The sequence below is a fragment of the Colossoma macropomum genome, unplaced genomic scaffold, assembly GCF_904425465.1.
Source record: "Colossoma macropomum unplaced genomic scaffold, Colossoma_macropomum, whole genome shotgun sequence".
In the NCBI taxonomy this organism is placed as follows: Eukaryota; Metazoa; Chordata; class Actinopteri; order Characiformes; family Serrasalmidae; genus Colossoma; species Colossoma macropomum.
Genome location: NW_023494786.1, coordinates 27,319,880 through 27,341,239, shown reverse-complemented (window position 1 = coordinate 27,341,239; position 21,360 = coordinate 27,319,880). Strand labels below are relative to the sequence as shown.

The following is a 21,360-nucleotide window of genomic DNA, read 5'->3' as shown; positions in this document are numbered from 1 at the left end:
GTACTAAAGCCTCCTCCAGTGTTAAGAGTGAGGCTTCAAGTTGAAGTATTTACTGAAGAATTTACTGAAACACTAAAACATTCACAGTAAAGCTCATTACAGGCTTCAAATGTCAGAGGTTAAACTAGTGCTGCCATCAGTGTTTTACACAATGTGGGAAAGTCAATGTACACCACCGTTAGCTTGGTATTTGTCTTTACTTTACACTCTCCAAGCTGGGACTGACTTCTTTGGCACTGACATTATAACATGTTATTAACACTATTTATTATGCATTATATTAACAATTCATAATGTATAATAAACGTGGCTATAAAGTGTAATTCAGTGTAATTATTTTTTATAAATATTTATAACCATGTTTATAATGCCTTATGAATACATTATAACATGTTATAAATGTGTTTATAGATGCTTACAAATGTGACATTCATAGAAAGTGTTACCAAATGTTCTATATGGATTTTTTTGTCATTGTGCATGTATTGTTAATTTAAATTGCAGCTTCCTTACTGGATGCAAAAACAAGAAAAAAAAATGAACAATATAAAATAAGTAGGAAGATGTGAAGGTGCTGGTATGCAGTAGTCAATATGCTATATAATCAATATAGCGTTATACATTATGGGCTTTATTCAGAATGACACGCATAATGTATTAATGATATTGATGGTATCATAGCAGATGTTTATATGAAATGCTTAAAAACAAAGTACTCAATGTATTTAAGCATGGAAAAAGTACTCTAAAAGTATTATAGTTGAGTCGGTATAGTTAGTATTTTATATTGTCTTGTGAAATGTGTTTTTAATATGTATTCTGTGAGTATTTAATATGAATTCTGATTTTTCGAAAGATTTCTTCACAGTTATGGTGATGGGAACCAGGGGTTGTGAAATCTACAGTGCAAGTGTAGTCATTTTATTTACTCTCCAAAACCACCTGTGTCTTCTTATTGCAATACATTTGTAATGTTGAAATGTTAAAATGGTTAAAAAAAATTTTGCCTTACAACACCCTGCATATACCTCTCCACCGACGGTCAAAATTTTATCTTAAAACTATCATAAAACATCAGAAAGTGTATTCATAACTATTTTATACATCAGCTTTCTGTCAGGGACTTATTAGAGGGATTAAACACTTTGAACATCTGGTTCTTATCACCACCACAGGGAACTATTTTGACCTGGCAGATTTCTCTAGGCCTGCTCGTTTCACGTCAAACCCCTCTGAATGAATCTTCATCAAACATAAATGCAGAAAAATCAGTGAAATTCCCTTTTAAGAAGATCCATGTGGTGCAGCCATGAAAAAACAGAGCGTAAAACTAAGTCAGACTTTCCTGTTTATTAAAAATGCTGTTAATGAGAAAAAGGTGGCATTTTTATTATATTTCACTCAATACTGTGTCTCTCACTGTTGCATGCTACTGAAAACCAGTGGTTCAGTTCACCACACTGCTCCTTCCCAGCAGCACAAGTCAAACACATCACAAGGAATAAAGAGCACACACAGCTATGATACACGTTTAGACTAGCAATCAGGATTGGGTGACACCACAGGGATTCCCAGTGGTTGTATGATGTATTTATGTCAGGAATGTTGGGTATTGTAGTGAAAGATTGATGAACAAAAACATGAAATTGATATTAAATAGTAAATGTGGCTGTGGAAATAAAGTGCTGTGCTGCATAACACCACAAATAACGTGTTGAACCCTAATAGGCTGGATTTCTTATAGTTTGATGGCTATAGCTAGCTTTCTAGCTCATCTATGTGTAGCAGGGCAAACAAATCAGCCAGTTAAAAGGTCTCTTATAAATTAGGTCCTTTAATAAAGTATGGACATTTCAGAAACTACTTAATCACAGTAACAAATTACGTGTACTTCATTATAGTCCATCGCTGGGCTGGGTTGCACTAGTTTTGCATATGTTTTAGCTAGTAACAACTATCTGATGTGGCTAAACACTGTCGCTTTAACATGATAACGTGTTCAGAGCCAATCTATAAACCTGTTGCCATGGAAATGCAACAGGAGCTTTTCACATTCCATGGGAAAAATAGCCAATTTAGAAGAGAATGATATGTACAAGTTTACAAGGTAATGTTTTTACCATTGGATTAACTAAATCTGAATATCTGTATTCATTGTTTGTTTACAGTTGTTTGCAAAAGTTTGCACACACTTGGTCAAATTACACATTTTGTTGATTTTCTAAATGAAAAGTTAACACCAGTTCTGTAGGAACAAACATAAATGTCATATGTTTTAATGTACTTGCTGGGTTTAACATCTTGAAAAATAAGGTGGTGTGTACTTAAGTTTGGACAGTCAATAAGAACCGCTTTGGTTGAAATAGTTAATATTCTTGATTAAGGAATTCTTTCCTTTTTTTTTTCCAAAAACGCTTCGAATTTAGAAATATTCATAGGTTGTCTTTCATGCACAGCATGTTTGAGATCTAACCACAGATTTTCAAAAATATTCAGGTCTGAGGACAGTTAAGAACGTTACAATAGCTTATGCGTTTGGTTCTTAAAGTAAGGTTTATTTAGATGTTTTGGATCATTATCTTCTTGAAATATGCAACCTGTTTTCATCTTCAGTTTCTTATCTGACTGTGGGACTTTTTAATATTTAGTAAAATCCTTTCTTCCCTCTATTCTTCACAAAATTTCCTTTGCCCCTGGCTGCCACTCAACCACAAAGCATAGAAGATCCACCCCCCATGCTTAGTTGGCATGCAGTTAGTTGGCAAGGTGTACTTGTCATCAAATGCTGCTTCCTTTTCCTCTAAATAAAAAGATTAAAATTTACAGAATATCTTATATTTAAACGTGTTACATGCAGTGGTGGTGTTAACTTTTTTCCACTTAGAAAATCAGCAGAGCAGTGCAATTTAACCAGGAGTGTTAAATTGCTTTCACAATCAATTGCATATGTAGATTTTGCTGGTTTCTTTAAACATACCTGCTTAGAGGTAGAGTAGGAGTAAATATTTAGTAAATACTGAGCTCAATGATAAAAACTAGTTTTTGTGGTGCAACACATTTCGATTTAGTGATGCATAAACCTGAACTTAGTAAACACAATATAAATTGCCTACAATTGAACTTCGTACGGCTGGTGCAACCAGCCCCCTATTCGGATGTAGTGGAAATGCAGTGCCGTGCAAATGAAAGGTCAAACAAGTTAACACCCTCTGTTCCATATTCTAACTAATCTCCTGCAGGTGGAGAACACTGGCGGAGTTTTGACTGAACATCATTTATCAATAAGATAGGAAGGGTAGATGTTCAGTTCCCTGCAGTCAAACTCAGTAACCAGAATAAATTCGTATTTCACTTGGTTTTTAACATCAGTAGTCATCAGGAGGAAAACGGGTGCACTGGTTGAATCTAGAATTGTGATCTAGGAGAGGGGGCTATGGAGTTGTCAACCTCATCAGCCAAACTGAGGCTAGATTTCACTTAAGTCTCTCAGATAGTGCACGCTTTGTGAGGATGAGTGTGCATACTTCAGGCTAATCCAGATTTTAGGGCTTAGCTGTACTCCGGTGGGACAAATCCCTACACTTGAATAACCGCTGAAATACATAAAAATGCTGTCAGTCTAAACTGCTTTCATGGTCATGCCAGAATTGTAAGTGCAAGATGTAGACTGGCTTTCAAAAGAAACTGTACATTTTCTTTCTTTCAAAATTTTTTCAAGAAATCATTGAAATATGTATATATACACCAAAAAAAAAAAGATAAAAAGGTAAAATGATCCAGGGTCAAAAATCATATATCATACTTTGGATGTTTTGTAGTACAGATTAGACAGATTTTACTAATCACTACTTTCTGTTCATATTAGTACTTCACAAATTGTCCCCACTTTTTTGAAATTGAGGTATATGTTAAAAATAGACAAAAGTACAGACAAAAGTAAGGTTCAAGATGGCTAGGTTTTAGTACTGTGTTTAGCTGTGAAATGAACTTTTTTACAGATAATAGTACTATATACTGTGCTGCTTATATTTGTTACACTTCATCATTTTGTGAATTTCTACAGAAATGTGACCTAAATATGATCAGATCTTCATTTACCTCATAACTAAGCAATTCATCCTTAAATGTCTTTGTTGGCAAAAAGTATGTGAACCTCTGCTTTCAGAAACTGGTGTGCCGCCCTTAAGCAGGACAGACTTCGACCAAACAGTTCCTAAGGGGATATGCTAACTTTCAGGAATGTGTTACAGCTATAGTCACCATTCCTCCTCTTGGAGGTTCCTTTCCTACAGAAAGCACTGCACAACCTGGCCCATTCCTCCTTACATAACTGCTTCAACTCTTATATTGGTGGCCTTTCTTGCATGAACACTATGCCTTAGGTTTTGCCTCAACGTTTCTATTGGATTAAGTTCTAAGGTCTAGACTTTGACTAAGACATTCCGAAATGCAACTTTTCTTCTCCTTTAACCATTCTTTGTAGACTAACGTGTGGTTTTAGGGTTGTCTTTCTGCAGGACCCACCTCCTGTTGAGGTTCTGTCGGGACCAAGAGCTATTTGCTTTCTTGCCCAAAGCCCCGACATATGATGGTTTTTAAAATCTGAACTATTCTGTGCTGTGGTTTTGTTCTAATTATTGTCTTAATCACTTCCAAAAATTAACTAAAATAAAATAAACAAAAATAAAAAGGGTATTCAATCAAAAATAAAAGAAAGTAGAATAAAAGACTTCAGCCGCTAAATTCTTGTGGAAGGGAGAAAGAGGCTTCTTCTTTATTTCAGCAACAGGTGGCACAGGGTCTCGAGAGACCCCAACTGTGCAAATACAGTGTTCCAAAGAACAGCTTATATACCATTCATCTGGGGTAATGTGATATCCCCCTGCCTTACTTCTCAAATTTTGATATTAGCTCATTCTTTAATAGGTGCATCTCTTCGTCCATCAATTTGGCCAACGCATGATGAGCTCACTCCTCAAAACTGGTTTCAACAGGTTTTTACCAGTCTGCTCTACCTTTCAAGGTCAACTTGCCCCTCTCTTCACTGGGTCAGTAGGTACACACAGGCCTCTCGGTCAACCCAGAGGCTTTCTAGTATCTGGAATCCTCTTTTGCAGACAGACTAAGGCCGATCCTTTGTGAAAGAACTAATATTCTCTGTTAGGCAATACTTCCTATCCGGTTATTGATTACAACATCAAATCTATTTGATTACTGATTAAGGGAATTTATTCGAAATCTCCAGCAGTTCAGTTCACCCATTGATGCCCTTGCATTCTCCTGTAGAATTTCTTGATGCAATCCAGATTTTAAAGCTCCATCAAATGATGGCAAGCTGTCCTGGTCCAATACAGGTCCTAACAGTCCCAAACTGTGATACTGTCACCGCCATGTTTCAAAGTTGGAATGAGTGTTTGTTTTCTGCTGAACATAACATTTAACATTTAAACAATAAAGGTCCATTTTTGCCTTCCCTGTCTACGTCATGTTTTTCAGTAGTCTTCTGGTTCATCCAGGTGGTCTTTAGGTAACTTTGAACGGGCAGCAATGTTCGTCCTGGAGAGAAGTGGCTTTCTTCGTGCCGTCATTCCATGCATGCTATTATACTTCAGTGTTTGCCTGATTGTGACTCAGGAACACTGACATTAACCAGTGTAAGACAGGCCTGCAGATCTTAAATGTTACCCTTGGGTTCTTTGTTATCTCCCAGAATATTCTACGCCTTGCTCTTGGAGTCATTTTTGTTGGATGACCACTCCAGGGAAGGGTAACAGTGGTGCTGAATTTCCTCCTTTACACACTATCCACCTGACAGTGGATTGGTGAATTCAAACTCTTCAGAAATTTTATTGGAACATCTTCCAGCCTAATGAGCATTGGCAAAAGTTTTCTGAGGTCCTCAGATATCTGTTTCAACTAAAACAGGGCATATACTAACAAATATGTGTGGAAAAGACCAGACTTTGATGGCGAAGACTCGGGTTGATGTTTTTTAGATAGGGTAGGGTTCTGACGTCCTAACTGTCATCCAGTTGATTGAAACTTCTGACCCCAATTATCACCCATACCAAACTGATGATTCTAGAGGTTGGCATACGTTTGACAACAAAGAAATTTAATGTCGGATTACATTGTTCAATTGAGTTTTTATCATATTTTAAGTCACATTTATGTAGAAATTCACAAGATGAAAATAAAGGGCTTACAAACTTTCAAGCAGCACTGTAACCTCAGATACCATATAAGTGTTAATTATATTTGAGCTGAATATTCTGTTTAATTTTAGGTGCTAAAGGCTGACTCCTTATCTATATGTGTGCATCTGTGTTGTGTAGGATGGTCTTCAGCAGGGAGGCGGTACTCAGGCTCTTGGCCAGTGGCTGTAAGTGCTACAGTAATGACGCTCCTGATGACATGGTGGTGGGGATGTGTCTCAATGCCCTGCAGATCCCGGTCACACACAGCCCCCTATTCCACCAGGTAAACACGCACATACATACACACCCACGTATACACTCATATATGTTCCTCCACTTGCTCAGCTTCTTTTATTCACACTGCCCATCAAACATTTATTTATACAGTACTGTGCAACAGTCTTAGGCACCTAATAGAATTTTGTATTTAATTTTATTAATTGAATATTTAATTTTAGCCTGTTTTGGATTAATGATACTTTATTATGTTAAATAAGGTGCTGATGGTAGAATCTAGCAAATCCATTTAGTGGTAAGAGGGCATGGAGGAGACAGTTGAAGCTGTGTTCTTCTAACTATCTCATATCAACTGTTTATTTGAAAAAGATGAAATTCTGGCTACTTTTACTGTATTTATGTTTATTTGTATTTTTTCCAATGTTATATAGTGGTATTACAAGGAAAAACACAGTTGCTGCTGATATTGCTCTGACTCAGAGACCACCCTTCATTTATTGAATTTCCATCTATGAAGTACCAGTTACTCATTTTTCATGAGATATTTCTGAGGAGATTAGATATAACATAATCCACCTCCTAATGAAAGTGAAAGTCAAAGGAAAAAGTGAAAGTACAGGAGTTTCCAGAACTAGAAACAGGTGTTTCTGTCCATCCTTCCACCATGAGAAGACTCCACACAGCAGGTCTGAAAGGATGTGTAACTATTACTGAGAAAAGTCAATAGGCAAAAAAGAACATTTGCAAATCAAACTAAGAAGCCGCTGGTGTTTTCAGAACAATGGACTGACCACCCCAGAGTCCAGACTTCACATCAATGAATGTGTTTGGCATTTATGGGATCATCAGAAACAGAAAATGCTACCAACTTCTAAGACTGAACTTTGGATGTGTGGAAAAATATCCCTGTAGATTATTTTCTGTTGATGACACTATCTGCTTTTTTTTTAACCTGATGCTGATAAAGGAATAACTTTATGCCCATTTTGATTAGAAATCAAATAAATGAACGATGGTCTCTGACTCTGATGGTCTTGCACAACAATGTGTATAGCTAAATGATAAACTAAGACTCCAACAATGAATTGACTACATCGATAACATTGATAAAACATGCTTGTCAATGAATCTTTTTATAAACAATGCGTAATTAGATAACTTAATTAAAATAAAAAGAGACTGGTGTGCAGGATTGTGCACAACCCAAAAGGTCAAAAATATGGGAACACTTCCCTTTAACATCATCCAAGAAAAAAAAAAAGGTTTGGTATGACAGCACAGTTGCTGTGCATAAGTGGAAAACACCCTGTATCTATAGCAAAAACTTAGCACAATAAACGCACTGAGGCACCATGGGTCGCACTGCTGTGGGAAGCTTTGAGAGTGTAGCCATGCAAAGTGGCTCTCGCGATGTGCCACAGTCCCAGTGTGAAAAAGGACAGTTAAGTTGTTGTTGATGTTGTTATTAGTAAAATATTTGCTGTTTATTGAAACTGTGTCAGAGGAGAGTTGGCGTAGTGTGTTGGAAGTGTCTATCCGCCCAGTGTGTTGTGTCCTCCTGTGTTACCCCCTCCCCATGTTTCATGTTGGGGTATCACTGGACATTTCCTTGCCTTTGTTGAAGGGCCTGTTAAGAATTAAGAGCATGGGGTTCCCAAGTGGCGCAACCTTCTAAGCATTGTCCCTATCATCAGGAGATCACGAGTTCAATCCCTGGTGATGCTACAGCCATCTGTAGCCGGGAGTCCGAGAGAGCACAATTGGCCTCGCTCTCTCTGGGTGAGTAGGATGGCCCCTCCTTCTCCCCCATCACTTAACGCGATGCTAGTCAGCGCAGGCGTCTGTTAGCTGACGTAACAGATCTGGCAGTTCTTTCCTCCGAGCGCGTTCAGCTGTCCAATGACGTTGCGTGAGCGGCAGTTCGAAAGCGGCAGTGCGGCGGCGCTTCACAGTTCTCGGAGGAAGCCTGTGTTAGCCTTCGCCCTCCTAGTGTTGACATTATCGTGTGATTGGGGGAGTCCTAACTAGTGGGTGGAATTGGAGACAACTAAATTGGGGAGAAAATCCGGTAAAAATCCAATAAAAAAAAAGAATTAAGATTTTTTTTGTTAAAGTGCTTGCCTCTTTTTTTTTTTGGTCAGTGCTGTTTTTCTGTGTTGAGCTTCAGGACTGTGCATGTTTGACATGGCAGATAACTGTGCCGTTTCTGTGCCGTCAGCGATAAATCAGGTATGACTGACCAGGTTACTGACCCCACTAAAACTAATTCATGTAGCTTTGCGTTATCATTTATCAGGAAGATAATTTTTTGAGTTATTGTATTGTTCTTGCAGCTTTCACACTGATTAAAATGCATTTTTAATAGAAATGCAGAAGATCTGGTGCTGTTCCCTTTCATATTTTGCAAATGTAATTTAAAAGATATGTGTATTAGGTTGGTGTTGAATAAAAATATCATGTAAAAACTGTATTTTATGTTTTCTCAGGTTGTCTTAGACAATCAATTGTAAAAAAAAATTGCAAAAATTGAAGAAATCAGAAGGGGCAAATACTTTTTCACAGCGCCGTAAGACATGTGACCTGAGGCTTCTGCTATCCAGAGAATCATCAAAAAGTATTTATTTTTCAACATAGTCACTGTCATAATCTTGAATCTCTGAAATGGTAACGTTTTAGTAGAAGACTGTTTCATTTGTCATTGTGACCATACAGTGACCTTTAAATGGCACCTAACACGTCAGAAAGAAACACCTTTAATGGGACTAATCCATTTTCCAAGGACCCTGCTGACAGCTGATAGTGCTCATAAAGTCAGCATATTGCACTCCGACTTGCCTAAATATTTCTCCATAAACAAATTTTATTGCAGCAACTGCATATTACATAACCTACTTACAATATCTCAACCACCACATCATACACCAGTGATGTTTATATGCACACTGTCTACTGGCAGCTTTATGGATCAGGGAGGCATGATGGGATACAGTGCAGTCACCTAGTAGTTCAAAAACATTTTGTCAGCTTCCAGTAACTTAGTTTGGCAACACACAATTATCTCTATAATTGATTAATCAGTCCATTATGATTTTAATTAATCAAGAAAAGAAATGTGCAGTTATTAGCCAGTTATTAAACATTACTTACATTAAATAATTGTACATTATACATTATATTATTATTGCTTGAACAAGTGTTTGATTTTTCAAAAAATAATTAAAATACAAGCATTATTTCTACACACTGTTCTGTGAAAAAGTAATTGCCCCCCTTTTACTTAGTTACTAAGTTATCAATCCATTAACCACATTTAGTTGGTAACTGAAATGGTAACTGAAATATTACCAGCACTGACTGTTCAACTAGAAGTGAAAGAAAGTTTGATTACTGCTCTGCCATCAAACGTGCATACCGTCTGCACAACGTGCACGCTGTACCTCAATTCAGTGCTGGAACGTGGAGCATAAATCTGAACCTCAAACTAAAAGACTGCTATGAAGCAATGGCCTAGTCCATCTTCAGAACACTCTGGGAGGATTTGGACAAATCAGCAGGCTCTGTCAGATGCTGTCAGTTTTTGTGTTCACTCCTCTGTTCCCTCCTCACTCATGCCAATCAGAATCCCTGGATAAGTGACAGTGCTTTTATGTATCTGGTTGAATGTCATCTGTTTGTCTCTCAGGAGACAGAAAACAGTCTAAGAACTCCAGATATGACCTGCGGAAACCTGCCAAGGACAATATAGCCAGAAGCTAGCTGGCCTGGAGAGCCTCTGGCCCTGTTTAAATCTGGTATTATCTGTCTCAGGGTATAGCTGGATAGACCTGCATTGCCCAGCTACCGCCACTTGACTTGGACTAGCTGCCCACTCCCACTCTACACTGAAGTTTTCATGGACTCCTAACTACTATTACTACTACTACTACTACTACTATTAATATTAGTAGTATAATAATTTTGTAGGTAGTTTGACCAGAGGAGGATGGGTCCCCCCATGTGAGCCTTGGTTCCTCCCAAGGTTTCTTCCTCAGCTCTGAGGGAGTTTTTCCTTGCCACTGTCGCCCCTGGTTTGCTCACCTGGAGGATTTACATTTCATGTTAAAACTTTGTCCTTAATGGATTTCTGTGAAGCTGCTTTGTGACAACATCAGTTGTAAAAAGCGCTATACAAATAAATTTGACTTGACATTTGTCTGGAATGCCTCGCTACTGAGAGCTTATGAAGGGTACACCGTACTTTAACTATGTCTGCATTTGTTGTCAGATAAAAATGTCTTGCAAGTCCTTGTTTGTTTACACATACTGGCTGTTACAAACATTTAGACTGCATGGCCTACTAATGCAATTTACGAATAAAACAGGAGAGGAGAAAGAAGCTACACTTTTTACGGCAGGTGGCGAAAGCTGAGAGCTTCCAGTTCCTGGCCCAGATGGAATTCTACTCTGTGTCTCAAAAATGCACTTGCAGCAGCTGTCGCCATCATGCATCGTTCCTTTATGCTTCAGAGAAGGAACGATTGTGCCTTTGCCAAAGAAAACACCTGCCTCTGGCTCGCCCCATCACCCTAATGCCTGTTGTGATGAAGTGCCTGGAAAACCTAGGCCAGTCATCCTTAAACAGTAATATCCCCACCAATCTAGACACGGTTCAGCTCGCTATTTGCCGATCAGTCGCTTCCATCTGCCACTGGGTCATGGACTTCATAACCAGCAGACCCCAGACAGTGAAGATCAGCATCAGGAATTCAGCAACACTGACTCTAAGCATGGGAACCCCTCAGGGCTGCTGTCTGAGCCCTGTTATACGGCCTGTTCATCCGTGACTGTGAAGTCAAGCTCAGCAAGTTTGCGGATGACACCACAGCGATGAGCGATAATGATGAGGCTGCCTACAGGAGGCAGATGTATGATCTGTCTGTCTGGTGCCTCATAAATAGTCTGACCCACCAATGTTCCCAAGAGCAAGGAGCTCACTGTGGACTTGAGAAAAACAGGTGATCACATTCCCATCAGCAACGACTCTACTGTGGTAGCATTTTCAGAACTTCACTTAAAACTGTAAGTAAACTGACTGCCTTAAAATTTTATTACATTTTATTACACTTTATTAAATACATTGAGATTTTTCCATTAACTTAATACTAGAAGTTAATTGAACTCAAAATTTTAAGGCAGTCACGTTACTTTTTTTACATAATCTTGGTGGATAGTTAAGAGACCTCTCTTGTTTACCACACACCAGCAGTATTCTCAAGAAAATCTATAATAACTATGGTAAACTTTTATCATTGCACAACCCAGAGTGTTTAAACTGGAACAGGACTCCTGTTTCTCTTTGAACTGCGTCAAGAAATCAATGGCCCAGATCTTCATCAACTCCCTCATCATATCTAAGCACCTAAATCTTCACTTCCATCTTCATGGATGCCTTCCACCCAACTCACGCCCTGTTCTCCCCTCTCTGCTCTGGTGAAAGCTTCCAAATCATCCTAGCACACTACCATCATAGCACACTATCATTAGTACACTGACTGCTGTCTCACTGTACCTTTCTGTCTGGACCCGGCTGTTCATTTTTATTAGTCGTTCAAAAATAAGTATTGATTAATTGTCATTACTGTAGAAAAACAATGAAATAAGTGTTCCGAATGTCAAGTATTTTGTTAATAGCTGCCTACAAAAGGCTAGGAGCAGATGCTGTATTTTAGAGTTTGATTCGCGTAGCAGAATTTTTGTTGTATTTGAGTCTCAAGTTATGAGCATCATTCTGGTTTAGAATGTCTCCACAATGGCAGCTTTCTAGGAGAAGGAAAAAACATTCTTAACCTTTAATTTAATCAGTTTAAGAGCATTTCTATTGGTCCATTCATCACGAAATGTTCACAAAATGTAAAGGACAGTTATTATGTCCAAATGATGTGAAAAAATAAAATAAAAAATAGATACCACATCAAACTGAACAGTATGAATTACACATTGTGTGTTATATTGTATTATTCTGCACTGTACTGGGATATATCTACACATCCATGTACTGTCTGTTAACTGTATCCTTGACAGTTCTGCTTTCTGTACTGCCGGTCATCTGTACTCTGCCTCGGGGTAGTCTAATGTAGTAATGTAACTAAGTAGTGTGGAGCCTTACAGTTGAATTTCTCGTAATATCTCGTCCAATAACTGAGATTTCATATGTTACTGATTTGTCTTTAAGGGTGTCTTTAGATGGTGAAACTTCCATGCAACTAGTTGCATGTTGTACGTTGCCTGCAACCTGACAGTTGCACAAAGTCATTTGTAAAAACAAAGTGGCATGCAACAAATTCAGTTAATTCACAGATTATTATTTAGCAGCTCATATTTTTGACACATCATTCTCACCATAAGGAATTTGTTTTAATTTACATCTGTGTAATTTACAGTTTGCTCTGTTTTTATCAGATTTGCATGTTTTTCCCAGCTGTCATTACCATTCTTTTCTATCTGTGTATGTCCTTCTTTTATCTGTCTGTATAGGGTTCTTTATCATGTCTGACGTTGACCTGACTTTGAGTCAGCTGGGGGGTGGAGAGTTTCTTTTCCAACCACCCAGTAAACCGTCTTCCACTTTATATATATATTTTCTAAACATAAACATCCTCTTTATTGATCCTCCGTGCCTGTCCTATGTTATTTCCATGCGCGTGTGCTACCTGTGATGGCTGACTGCGCATCTTTGTGAATATAAGCAGTGCAAAACTGTTGAAGCACCTTATCGTACTAATAAGAAACTAGTTGCATGATTTGTGTTGCCTGCAACCTGCAATTTACATGAAGCAATTAAAAACTAAAGTAGGATGCAACATGTTCAGTTACTCACCGTTTTGATTGAAAGTTAAGCACTTGTAACATATGCGTTGCAGGATACTTTACATTATGTAACTTTAGTGCAGTTTAGTTTCATGTAGGTTTGAAGCAACTAAACTTGCATGAAACTTTCATAGAGTGAAAAAATAAAGACCCCCATTCTGATAAAGAGGTTGTCCCGAACTAAACTAAACAGACCAGACACAGAAAGAGCTCTGTAGGCTTTACATTTCACTAGTAATGTTTTTATTTCAGGGAAACTCTTTTTACTGTTTACTATGATTGGCTGTGTATTTCTAAATGAAGCACCAAAAGGTCTGTTGGTTTTCCCCTTTGTGCTTTCCAACTGGTACAGATTTATATGCTATAAAAAACTTTTTAACTTAAAAAGTAAGTAACCTGTTAAAATTCTGAGTGTATGTATAAATATAATTACAATTATAATGTATAATTATATTATAATGTATAATTATAACTGTTATTCTTAATGCTGTGAAATAAAATTGAACACTTTTCCATTTATACACATTTACAGTATTTTGCAAAAGTTTGGGCCCCCCTGGTCAAAGTGAAAAATAAGTGTGAAAATAAGTTTACACACCCTCTACAGAGAACACACTTCTGCATATTTTAATGCACAGTTACTGTTTATTTGTTGAGTTTAACATATTAGGATATTTTCCCCCCAATATGTTAAAATCAGCAAATAAAAACAAAATTGTGCATTAAAATCTTGTCTTTTGGCCAGGGGTATTTAAACCTGTACAACAGTACAAGGCTGCCACAACAAACACAATCAACAAAGCACAAAAAATCAGTGGCATTATCTTCTCTCCAGTCTTCCAAATGTACACAATCTAATAGTCCTATTATAGTCATATTAAATCGTCTTCTACTGTTCAGAGGAGGGAGGGAAATTAGTCTGTTACGTGGTTAGAAAAGCGGACAAAACTGTCCAACTGTCAAATATATTGTGCACTAAAGGCTCAAATAACTGTTAGAGGGGGAATAATAACAGTACGTGGCCATTCGGTGGGAAAAAAGCCCTGCAGCTGTTGATAAGACAAGGCTGCTGACCCCTGTCGAGGGATACACACCCACACCTACCTCCCACACACACACAGAGATTTGTTTTTCTATCTTGTCAGGACATGGGGTCTTATATATCATGTCTCATGTGTATTATATGCATGTTCTTTCATGTACTAATAACATGTCCCATATGTATTACACATATGTAAGTACACATATGTATTACATCCCGTTTATGTACAGTACTGTACAAAAATTATAGGCAGCTGAGAAAATTGTGTTTAAAAAGCTGTTTATCTGGGCAGTAAGAGTGTATTTACTCACAAAAACACTAATATTGCAACTATATATATATATATATATATATATATATATATATATATAGATATATATATATATATATATATATAATATCTGGTTTGGCTAATTAGTATTTCATTAATTAAATGCTGCTGATGGAATTTAATAGATGTGTGATGGCTGGGAATGTTTAGGAAAAATCTGGAACCAAACTTTTGTTCTCCAGACTAGCTCACAGGATATCAACTGCTTTATTTATGTTTGTGTGTGCGTGCGTGTGTGTGCGTGTGTGTGCAGAGACCACCCTTCTTTTAATTAATTTTCAGTCAAGCTGGCCATTTTGGAGATATTTCTGTAGAGATTAGATATAAAATAATCCACTTGCATATAAATGGGGAAAGTCAAAAGAAGATAAGTGGGGAAAAAAACATTATTTTCAAAAACCTGTTCAAAAATGACTTAAAGATCAAGCTCCACTCTTTCTTCAGATCTGAAAAATCCACAGCTGTTTCTGTCCATCCTTCCACTGTGAGAAGACATCTCAGCACTATGAGTCTGAAAGGATGTGTAGCTGTTAAAGAAGCTCTTACTGAGAAAAGAAAACAAGAAAAATTACTAATCAATCAAAAAGTTACTTGTAGTCTCAGAACAATGGACTGACCACCCCTCAATGTTTGAAATTAGTCAGGTCGTGAAAAACAGAAAATGCAGCCTAACTTCTGAGACTGAACTTTAGAGGTGTGGACAGATATCCCTGCAGCTTTCTTTGAAAACTGGAAGTGAGTTTCCTGAAAATAATGGAAACTGTAATAAAGACAAAAAGTGGGTACATTAAATACTGAACAATTGTATTTATTTTATGATGTTAAAATTATATTTAGTTATTGAGACTTAATATGTTTTTTCTGCTTTTTTCCTAACACTGAAGTAATTGTATTATTAAGGGTGGTCTCTGATGTGCACAGTACTGTTTGTGTATTATTATATATATAATATACACACACATATATTTATGTATATACATATATTCTGAACCTGTTCTATGCTATTGTAAAAACCACTTCACAAAATCAGGACAGTGTTGTTGGACCTGTTGGTCATTCCTGTTCTTCTCTGGTTTTACTACCCAGTTGGTACATTTTTGTCCTGAAAATGTACAAAAGCACACACGAAGTTCCTCCCTTATGAAGTCAGAAGTCATCCGGCGCGTGGCTGTTCTAGTACATAGCGTCTGTTCTCTGTTGAGGTTCAGCTATCCAATTAGACAGAAGGGGGGTCAGTAACATGGCTGTCCAGAACTCTGCTTGGCTGCAGACCTGTCAGACTCTGTTCTCTGCTGCTAGATATCTCCGACAGAAGACGACCCCACTATTGTGTGTGCAAATGTCAAATGGTGATCTCTGTAGACGTGCCGTGTCAGACAAATGGTAATAAACATTAGCTTATTCACCATTTGCTCTTTTCAAGTCACACTATTTTAGCCTGAGCCACAGTGTGGCAAGAAGGTCCATTGATGTCTCTTTTGATAAAAGTGATTACCAGCTAAGCACAGAACTGATGCTACTCAAACAGAAACAACAGAAACTGCAAATGTAAATCTGTAGCCTCCTGACTGGATGATGTGTGTGCATGTGAAGGGGAGTCGTAATACGCTGACAGCATCAGTAATTTAGTAGACTGCACTGGATGGTGTTTACAGGTGAACTATGGATAAATTGGCAAGCAGCAACCTAACAAAAGAACAGCAAAGTGGAGCACCAGTTCCTCTCAAGAGGACCACAGTCGTCCACAAGCTGCATGAACGAGAGTGAGAGGCTACAACCATTGACTGTATATATGATGCGTATGATATATACGATCAGTGGTTATAAGATGCAGCCACTGTTGCTCTCACTGGATGTTGGTGATGAAAATTGCAAACGAAAGCATTCACTCTATGGAAATCAAGTGACTTTCACCTTTCTGATTAAGCTTATTTTGACCACTTATGCAATTTAAATAGAAAACAAATATTTCTTTGGGGTCAGATGTTGAGCATATAAGACTTACGCGATAAATCACAGTTAACCACACAAAATAATGCAATTGATTGACTATAAACATTTTAATCATTTGACTCTACAGATATTTTTTTCACCATAGTACAGTACAGTAAGAGGAAATGTTTCCAGTGCATGTATCTAATGTCATCAAACTTAAAGCCAGTTTTACCGTGACTTTAAGAGCAAACAGTGTACCAGTAACTCGTTTTCTTGTTTCTTACGAGTAAAATCTAAATTGTAACCAATCGACATTTAAAATGTACTCATGTAATTTCATTTTCCCATAGGCAAATTGAATTCCTGAGTGAAGAAATAAAGTTAAAATGATCATTAGAATTTCAGCATGTCAAATTAATTTTTCATTGTGTGGAGAAGAAAAATCCACATGCCAAACTTGAAATTCATGTTAAAAAAAAATGGTCAGGGCAATTGGAAAATTGGAATTGGAAAACTGTTATTTGTCTGCATTTGTCTCAAAATTTGTAGCTCTCTTTCTGAAAACGTACTTTTTCTTTGTTCCTGTGTTGTCATTTCTTTCATCCTATCCATTTTGGAGCTTTTAACATGTTAATGTACACCGGTCAGGCATAACAGTTTTTAAATACCCCAGCATCACTGCTGGACTGAGAATAGTCCACCAACCAAAAATATCCAGTGTTCTGTGACCACCAATGAAGGACTAGAGGATGACCAACACAAACTGTACAGCAGCAGATGAGCTATCGTCTCTGACTTTACATCTACAAGGTGGACTGACAAGGTAGGAGTGTCTAATAGAGTGGACAGTGAGTGGACACAGTGTTTAAAAACTCCAGCAGCACTGCTGTGTCTGATCCACTCGTACCAGCACAACACACACTAACACACCACCACCCAAATAGTACCTGCTCTGTGAGAGTCCATGGGGTTCCTGACCACTGAAGAACAGGGTGAAAGGGGGCTAACAAAGTATGCAGAGAAACAGATGGACTACAGTCTGTAACTGTAGAACTACAAAGTGCACCTATATAGTAAGTGGAGCTGATAAAATGGACAATGAGCGTAGAAAACAAGGAGGTGGTGATAATGCTATGCCTGATCGGTGTATTTAGTTATCTATTTTGATTGGCTGTTGTCTAGGACACTGAAAAAAAAACAGTGCTAAAAAGACACCATCGCACCAACCACCACCACAGTGACTTTATGAACAGCTCCTGTTCACGTGCCACCAGTTTTGCGTGGTGTCGCATTGATACCGCAGAGTTTTATAAATCTAGTCCAATATGCTTTCGACTTTCGACTTAGATGAACAAAACATATGCATTCAATAATTAACAAAGATGTGTTAAAAACTAAATTAATAGGGAATAAGTATTCAGACACAGTAGCTTAAGAACATCTGCTATTGGCAATTATAGCTTTTTCTATATTAAGATCTAAAGTACTAATATTTCGCTAATTTTGTGTTTCCTTTTATGATGTATAATGCCTCAGTACCTTTGCAGAGTAGCCCCGTATCATGATGCTACCACCCTCATGCTTCACTGTGGTTTTTGTGTTCAAGGGATCATACATGCAACCTTTCTTTCTCCAAACATGGGTCAGAATTAATGCCAAACAGTTCTATTTTTGTTTTGTCTGACCAGAATACATTTGTTCTATTAGTCTAAATGCTATTTGCTTAAAAAGTTTAGATGTGCTTCTTTTTTGCGTGGTTTGTAGGAACAGAGATGATTGTGGTGCAGTTCATTGCTTATTGTCCTCTACTTTCAGGTTGTCTTGCAGCTCTTTTTGAGTGACTGCTGGCTTTTCTCTTACCTTCTCATTAGTCTGAGAGCGTGCTGTGAAGTTTTGCATGCCAGAGTTGTCCAGTTGTACTAGATGGAATGTTTAATGTCTGTGATATCATTGAGGCTTTTTTCTATCCAAGTCTATCTCCTTCTCCTTTGCTGTGATTGCTACTTGTTGCGTGAAATCCCGACCAAAGGCATCTTTTTGCATTTTTAATGCACCTCAAGTGTATTAAATAACAAAAAGCAAAAGTGTCTAAATACTCCTTTTCCCTCACTCTGTTGATGCATGTGCTACAGAAGGAAGAAGACTATCTAAACAGTGACAGCAGAATATCGCAAGCTCCATGTGTGGGCGGGTGTGAAGTGCTTGGATCGGGGAATGGGCTCTTTCTGGGATCAGCTCTCAGCTCTAGTAGTTTGTGACACAGTAAAATAAAAAACTATGGATTTTGTCTTTGGTACATCATGTTCTTTACATGTCCAAACTTACTCCATGGCGCTTTTTTGGCTCAGGATAAAAGCGATCAAACCATCTTTGGGCCAAAACGTCTTCAAAGTGATCAGCCAGTTGATAATAAGCAGTTAAGTGACTCTAAATGGCACTTATTCTCTGAGCTCACGTTTGTACTGTTGTTTTTCCCGCAGGCACGGCCAGAAGATTATGCCAGAGACTTTCTTGCCCACCAGACTCCTATTTCTTTCCACAAACACTGGAATATTGACCCTGTAGCAGTGTTCAACAAGTGGCTAAACGACAGTGACTCCCGCGCAGAAGGACTGAGCACACGCCTTAAGGAGGAGTTATAGTAAAGGAAGCTCTGTGTGTGTGTGTGTGTGTGTGTGTGTGTGTGTGTGTATGTGTGTATGTATATGGGGGGCATATGTGCACTCATTCTATGCTGAAACATGGAAATGTAGAGTATATTGCAAAACATAGGGATCACCCTTTATTTCATTTTTAATCAAAGTGGTCATTAAGTACAAGTTCTTGATTTTTCAGCATCAGGTAAAAAGAAAAAAACATAAACATATACATAACAGAAAATTACACAGAAGCCTCAAGAACTAAATATAGTCATATTTTCAGTATTAATATGTCTATATTTTGCCTTTAATATTATTGTTTCTCTTCGAAGTTTGAATTTTCAGTTTATCGCAGTCCAAGTAATCCCAGACACAGTCAGTGAGGTCGGACTCGGGTGGCCGCTCCATTTTTTTCTATTTCTTTTTCTCAGTGAGAGCTTCTTTAACAGCCACACATTCTTTCAGACTCAGTGTTGAGTCGTCTTCTCACAGTGGAAAGATGGACAGAAACACCTGTGGATTTTTCAGATCTGAATCAAGAGTGGAGCTTGATTTTCTCCTCTCTCTCAAAGGTGAAAGCTTTAAGTGTTGTTTATCTGATGAATATAGTTTTGGTGGTCTACCAGGTCTTGCAGGTGGTTGTTAAGAGTCCCATTTTCTAAATGTTTTTTTAACTCCAATTTTGGAAATTCCATTGTTTTTACTTATTTGTCTTATTTTATGTCACATTTCTCTTCTTATACATGGATTATCTTATAGCTAAACTCATCAGAAATGTCTCCTTTAGCCATTTTAAATGCACATGAAAAAGAAATTTCAAGGCAGCTAAGGTGAGTTTGGGTGTCTGTATGAAGGGAAACATTGTGTCAGTGACTCTTTTGGGAACACATTTGGGAGGACTGAACTGGTTAGATTAAGACTGGAAGTAAGGAAAAGTTAAAGTGCTACCAGGGTGCAAATCTAGAGTGAACAAATGAAATACTGATAGATTTGATATGCTTTGTGTTATTCTGTTAAATCTGTTTCCTCCTTTTTTCAAGCTGACAAATGAATAACTTGTACATAGTGGCTGTGTTGACTGAATATTAAGTAAGTATTAAGGGTGGTCTCCGACTTTTGCACAGTGCTGTACAGGATGTTGCGTGTTTCCAAAATGAACCATTACACACCGAGCACAGTTTATGTTTTATGCAATTAAGTTGGACGTCAGTAAATTAATTTGAATGCGTGTATAACTGGTGATGTCTTGCAAACCAAATCATTTTTTGGATAAAGAAAATGCACCATTGTTTTTTATGCTTTTAATTTTCACAGGCAACGTGAACTCTTCAACAATTCACTGTTGTCTCTGGTGTTGGCCCAGTGACAACCAAGAAGATGGACTAGCTGTGTTCCAGTAATAAAATATTTTTAAGCATCAAAAGGAATTATTTTGTCCACTGCTTCCTGGCGAAGGGTTCTAGTATCTACAGACATCCAAACTATATACAAAAACATAAAGTTTCAGCTCTTCAATGAGGCAAAACTCTTCATGCTCTTGTTGCTCCTCCAAAATGATAAGTAACCTACCCATAGCCACCATAGTCGTTTTTATGAGAAGCAGAGGATATTGTTTATCCACTTGAATAGGGATGTACAAGACTTACCAATTAACCACTGACTGACAAATAAGCAATTGTTCAACCAATGCTATCAGTAAAAAAAATTCATTTTATTTCTTTTCCAGCACTTTTGAATTGTTCACTTGAGGGTGCAGTTGGGTCCATTAGAAATGGTATTATATATAGTTGCATGCCGCCCAGTTTAAATCGAGCAAGTTTCTTATGTGGGGTATGTTTAATACAGTTATAGACTGTTTACCTCATATTGACGCTGATGCGAGGCCTCTTACATTAGTACATATTGTATCAGTGTTCCTTGCGCCATACAGGGATCACTTTTTTAATAACTCTGTGCATTAACACAGAATTCGATTGATGTGTGCTCTCATAAGTGTGCGTATATGAAGTATTTTACAGGGGCTGCAAACGTGGCTCAGCCAGTCAGATTTCAGAACCAGAACTATCTGTTTGAAAATTGGTATTTTGATGTGTTGCATCTTTGATTTTAGGTTTGCTTGTTAACTTGGGGTGT

The 21,360-nt window shown here is 37.7% G+C and overlaps 1 protein-coding gene across 1 annotated transcript in view; it reads left to right on the top strand.

The window, feature by feature from the left end:
- The window catches only part of b3glcta (beta 3-glucosyltransferase a), a 212,894-nt gene extending 193,198 nt beyond the window's left edge, over window positions 1-19,696 (top strand). Inside the window, exons 14-15 of the mRNA XM_036565255.1 lie at window positions 6,336-6,480; window positions 19,069-19,696. Coding sequence (XP_036421148.1) covers window positions 6,336-6,480; window positions 19,069-19,230 — 307 coding nt within the window. The 3' untranslated portion in view covers window positions 19,231-19,696. The remainder of the gene's footprint in view (window positions 1-6,335; window positions 6,481-19,068) is intronic.
- Window positions 19,697-21,360: the final 1,664 nt, after the last annotated feature.